Source organism: Merops nubicus, unplaced genomic scaffold, assembly GCF_000691845.1.
Source record: "Merops nubicus isolate BGI_N331 unplaced genomic scaffold, ASM69184v1 scaffold48660, whole genome shotgun sequence".
In the NCBI taxonomy this organism is placed as follows: domain Eukaryota; kingdom Metazoa; phylum Chordata; class Aves; order Coraciiformes; family Meropidae; genus Merops; species Merops nubicus.
In genome coordinates, this window is record NW_008584510.1 from 7,642 (window position 1) to 13,515 (window position 5,874).

Sequence of the window (5,874 nt, forward strand, 5' to 3'; positions counted from 1 at the left end):
TCATAAGTCTAGCACACCCCTGCTAAAGCCCCATCAAAAGACCCCCTCTGACACATTGCCGGTCAGATGTGAGAAACTTGAACAAGCGATAGTAACCTCAGTCACACAAGTCACACCCGTTTCACAGAGACAGCAGGAGACAGCTGGGAACCAGGAGGCCTCCTTTGACTACTACAATGTATCTGATGACGATGACTCGGAGGAGGGGACCAACAAAAATGCTGAGGAGGAGAAGAACAGGGATGATGTCGGCACCATGCAGTGGCTCCTAGAGAGAGAAAAGGAGAGAGATCTGCAGCGAAAATTTGAGAAGAATCTTACTCTTCTCACCCCGAAGGAAACAGAAAATAGCAACAACCAGAGAGCCACCCACTCAGCCCGCCTGGACAGCATGGACAGCAGCAGCATCACTGTGGACAGCGGGTTCAACTCTCCACGGTAGGACTGTTGTATTCATTGCAGCTTTACAGACTAGAAAGTTCCTTGTGTAGTTGCGTGTGTGTGATATCGGTGACAGAATATAGGGCCCTGGTAAACAGTTCCACACCTTTTCAGACTGTTTCTTACAGTTCTGGAATCTGCTGTTCAGGTGTGTGGATTTCCCACCATACTGTAAGCTACCAATGACCATTTTGTGGCATTGACTCTGTATTAGTTTGTTTCCTGTTTGATGAAAATCTCCCTGTATTTTTTTTTTTTTCTGTATTAAACTTGTGTTTGCATTCAGAATAGAAGGGATGAGCTCCTGCATATTCCCCCCCTTCCTTTTCCCTCTGAGATACCATCAAGTCTAACCGGAAGACTAGACATGACTAGGTAGCATAGTCTTTGGCTCAGACCAAAAAGCTAGAACATGATGATTCTTTTGAGTTTGGGCTTTTTTTGTTTGTTTTCTTAAAAAAAATTTGGAATTGTATCTATCACCATTCCAAACTGGTGAGACTAGAACAGCCACTCCCCCTGCCCAAGGCTGAAAGTGCTCATAATATTTGAACTTCAGAGGTGACCCAGCGCTGCATCAGCAGAGAGAGAGATACCTTGCCTAAGACACTTGGGAAGAGAGTCCAGATGTTTGCATGTGATGGTGCTGGTTAGTCATTTCCTTCCAGGGATCTCAGACATCATGAAAGTCTCAGTGTGCTAGGAGTCTTAAAGGTGTTGGGAGGAGAGAGAGAAAGAGAGAGTTGCTGGTGTGTTCCCTGCTGTGGGGATTTTGCAATTTCATTTCCAGGTTAGCAATCCTTACTCGAGCCTTTCTTCCTTCTCCCTGACCTTTGACAGTCTAGGTCCCTGCTGGGATGGAGCTTGACTGCTTATTTGCCCTGGATAGCAACCCATCAGAATTCAGAACAATGACTCTAAGAACACAGAAATAATTTATAATAGTAGGTCTCTTACAGTCTCTTACTTAAGCTTAAATTATTTATTGCCTGTGTTTAAAAATAAAACCTCCAAGACTGGATTTCTGTTAGGTGAAAGAAAATGTTTTGTGGGTTTCTGTTGTTGGCCATGGTGGGTTCCCCCTCTCCATCCTCCCCCCCATTAGAGGTGTTCTTATTCCTCAGAATTAAGTATTTTTTAAAATCTGTAGCAAAGTTTCTCAGAAAGGCATACAAATGATTTCCTGCTTCTACACAGGACTAAATTTCATTTTCAGTCAGTCATGTCACTCTGGAATAAGTTCCTTTGGACTTGGTGGCTACTCCCACTTGATGTTAATGACAGGGCAACAGTTGCTGGACCTGCTGCAGTGTGCAGTGTTTATCAAACCAGAGCAGACTTTTATCATACATACAAATTTTCTGAGTAAACAATTTGAGTAAATTGTACCATTTACACTGAGTCCAGCTTAAAAAAAGAAAAACTTAAGTAAGTTTTGAATTTGATCCTGTTATTGGTTGTTCTGTAGATGGTTGGCATCTTTTTCACATAGAGCTGTTGTATGAGGCTATTTGCACCACTGGGTTTTTTTAAAACGTGATCTTTTCTTTTAGTTAAAGTGCTATACTGGCAGTCAGTTTTTCTGTGGGAGTATGTGGTGGTGTTTGCTTCTTGCTCAGCCCATCTCATCCTGCAGAGTGCATTTTACCTTCAGGATAGGATGCCAACTGGATAAAAATTAGTTCTTAGAGTACTCTTTTGCCAGCTGTATGCTAGCTGAGTATCAGGCTGCCTTTCTGATTAATCCAAAGATAGATATTTCTTTCCAAATTATTTACCCAAAAGCTAAAATTTCTGTTGATATTAATCTTAAATTTAGCTAGCAAGAGAATGGAACATGGTGAGCATACTGGATGTAGTGCTGCTATACCACTTTGTTTAGATCAAAAGGGAAAAAAGATAAGCAGCTCTGAATAATAATTGTTTTCCACACATACCTTTTTTTATTTTTACTATTTACTTATTAACAAATGTCTTTTTTTGTCAAGGCCACATAAAGTAAGCTTTAAAAAGAAAAAAAAAAAAGCAACATACTGTAGGGTTTTCTTGCATGTTTGTTTTGTAAGGCCAATGTGTAGTCTAGCTATTTCAAAGGCTTTTTCATGAGCTTTGCATCAAGATGATTAAATGGGATTATTTTGCTGAGTTTTTGTTACTCCTTGGTATAAGTATTTAAAAATAAATTGAGCTGAGGGTGAATTGAGCCCTTTGGCTAGAATTACCATGCTGTTATTGCTTCCCTACCTTATAACAAAAACTATAGTGCGCAGCCCTTTTCCAGGCAATACAAAAAAGCCATCCAGCATCCGTCAGGTAAGATTCACCTGGATCTGACAGCCTCCCTTGGCAGATGCCTTACATTCCTAGGGAGGAACATAACAGCAAGACTGACATGCAGTGATATTCCTCCAGTGTACTCTTCTAGCCTCCACTGGTATTGCAGCTCTGGACTTGGTGAGGTGTGGTGGTACCTTTTCATCTAAACTGAAGTGTGCAGTGTTGCTTGGAGAATCAAAATTACCAGTTCCACGCTGTGAAAGAAAAAGTGTATTTTTAAAGTGTGACAAATTGAAAAGGGTGCCGTTAAAAAAACAAAAACAAAAACCCACACACAAGCAGCATGTAGTTAGAGATTTGCAATGATCATTTTTCTTCAAAAGTATTTTGTGTGTGGAATTCATGAATGCGTCATCATGGGGAAAACCGCCTCACAGTATTTTGTTCATTGCTGTTACGCACGTTGTATATAGTAAATGTTAGCTGTCAGTATTAATTTTTTTCCTTTGTTTTTAGAGCTTGTATATAACACTGCTGCTTGGTCAGTTAAAGAAAGAGCTCATTTTGGCATCACTCCGCATGCAACATTTTCACTGCAGTCTTTTTATGCATGTTGTAATGGTCAGTGTATAATATCACAACAGAAAACAGTTGAAGATCTGGAATTGGTGGTCCCATAAAGAGTGATAAAATACTGAATGATGTCTGAAAAACAAAGATTCCATCTATTTTCATTAAAAAGTGAAGGGAAAGGAATCAAAAACTGAGCAAGAGAAGTGCACCATATGTCACTGTAGCTCACCGAAGTCTCTTTGTATGTGCATCGTCTATCATAGGTGCTTGGAACTAAAGACAATAAGGCAATAACTGGCAGAAGATGATAAGAACCATTTTGATCAATTTAAATGACCTGTAGAAGTTTTCTTAAAAGCATCATTGATTTTTCAGATTCAGTCAAAGGTGATGTAAATCTGCCCTACAACTAAACAAAGTGTTTCTTCTTTCCCCTGTGCCGTTTCTTCCCTGCCACACCCAGAGCTGTGCATTCCTACTCTTCCCCTGACGCTAGCACTAATTTATTTTTTTTTTTGTCTTAGGGTTAGTATTTAACTGAGAGCGGTCCCTGATCTGGCTGGCTGCAAGGCTCAGCATCAGGAACATGTGGCAGGGTCAGGTCCACACAAGGCAGGCAAGAGCTTCCCCTTTCAGTAGCAGGTAAATTTAGGTTGACTTTAAACTAACTATGAAACTCTGTCATTAGTATCTTTGTTTCTAGTGCTTATTTAACAAACCCATTTAGTCCTATAAATGTACTCTGTAAACATCTCCATAGCAAGTAGTGATGTCATTTTGAAAAAAATAGGAATATAGGAGAAGATACAAAACCAGGGGTCATGTGACTGTTGGAAAACCAAACCTCCCTCTGCACAGGACACATTATTTGGAGATCAAAAATTACTAAGAGCAGAAAGAGAACAAAAAGAGAAGTAGTGGTAAAACAAGCCTCAGCAGACCTTGGCTGAGTTTCTCAAAAGCTGTAGACTAAAATACAAGCTTCTCTGCATTCATAATGCGTCATTAAAAGCCTTAGTCTTTATAAGTGCTACGTGTCTATCACTCCTGTGGATAAACAGTAGGTCAGAACTGAAGGAACATTGTCCTTTTTATGAATGAAATAGCAGCACTGGATGTTGTTCAGGGTGTCATCACAGACCAGGCAGTTAAGATTTCTCGGTGTCTGGTAAGTTGCAGTTGTCCCCGCTGCAAAGCAAAACTGAAGTGTTGTGTTTAGAAGCATCGTGGGTTTAATGTAAAGTAGCATTTTTAGTTAGTACTTCATCTACAGAGACATAGGTAGAAGTGGAGGCAAGAGGAAGCTTTGTTACATGATTACTCTCCTAGCTCTGCCCTGGCACAGAGCTGATTTAAAGAAGCTACTTCGTGCAAAAACACACCAGTCAGGAAAGCAAATTACTATGTTCCAGGTGCGAGATGGAAGCTGTTTCCTTGGGTGAAAAATCCAGATGTTGATACTGGTTCAGCTTACAGTCTGTGTGGCAGCTTCAGCTCTGGTTAGTGCTATGCCTGTGTTACAGTACGATGCCTGCTGAGTACCTCTGGAACCCGTTTTGGAGGAATGTATGTGTACCGTCAAAATGAGGCAGCTCGTTGGTGTGACATTGTGTACAAACACAGGAAGCCTGTTATAAAACACTCTGTTCTCCTTTCCTGTCTGGTCGGGAGATATATGGGCATGTCATATATGAGTGTGTATATGTATTTCTTTTCCATTCTAGTACTCGCGAGAGCCTGGCATCCAACACTTCAAGCATTGTTGAAAGCAACAGACGTCAGAACCCTGCTCTGAGCCCTGCACACGGTGGCGTGGGCCCGACGTTCAGCTTCCGAGCCACTGCAGACCCACCAACGAGTGAAGCTGAGAAGCTGCAGAAACCTGCTAACTGCCTGCAAGCTTCTGTCACTAGTGTCTGATAGTCATCCTGCCTCAGATCTTCTGTCTCATTCTGTAGAGCAAAGTTTACGACACTGGGACTGATGTTTACATCTTTGGGGAAAAATTTAAAAAGCATCTCAACCACAGTTTTAGTGTTTACTTAAACTGTGCTGCTTCGTAGACTAGGGGCAACAAAGAAATCTTTATTTCAAGGTATTGCTTTTCACATTTGCGGCTCTGTAGCAACAGAATAGCAGTAGGGATAATATGTACACTTTTTGCTTCACTTAATTGTAACTGAGCACATATATGAAAGTCTAGACACTGTAAGTGTAATCTGCATTTTCAATGTCCATGCAGTTGCCAACTTCATTTTTAAAAAAATGCCACAGATGTGTGATGCCCCTGGTCAGAGGCTAAACTCTGCTGCAGAGTTGGTCATTTTTTACTTCAAAAACTGAGCCACTGCTGAAAGTAACCAGCCAGGATTACCATGAGGAAAACAATGCCAAACGTGACAAGTGATGACCTCAGCTCTATCTGTGAATTATTAATACCAGTCAATCATTTTCACTGTGCGTTTTTGTGACACAATTTTGCAAATACCTGTTTAAGCGAGTAAAAAGAGGTTTGGGGTTTGTTTTGGTTTGTCGGGTTTTTTTCTTCCAAAAATGGAGGGTGGGAAAGGGAGGCAGCTTCTC

At 40.9% G+C, this 5,874-nt stretch overlaps 1 protein-coding gene across 1 annotated transcript in view; it reads left to right on the forward strand.

Moving 5' to 3' along the window:
* STOX2 (storkhead box 2) overlaps nt 1-5,211 on the forward strand; it is a 10,434-nt gene extending 5,223 nt beyond the window's left edge. The window contains exons 2-3 of the mRNA XM_008944339.1: nt 1-438; nt 5,016-5,211. The exon at nt 1-438 is cut by the window's left edge and continues 1,843 nt beyond it. Coding sequence (XP_008942587.1) covers nt 1-438; nt 5,016-5,211 — 634 coding nt within the window. The remainder of the gene's footprint in view (nt 439-5,015) is intronic.
* Nucleotides 5,212-5,874: the final 663 nt, after the last annotated feature.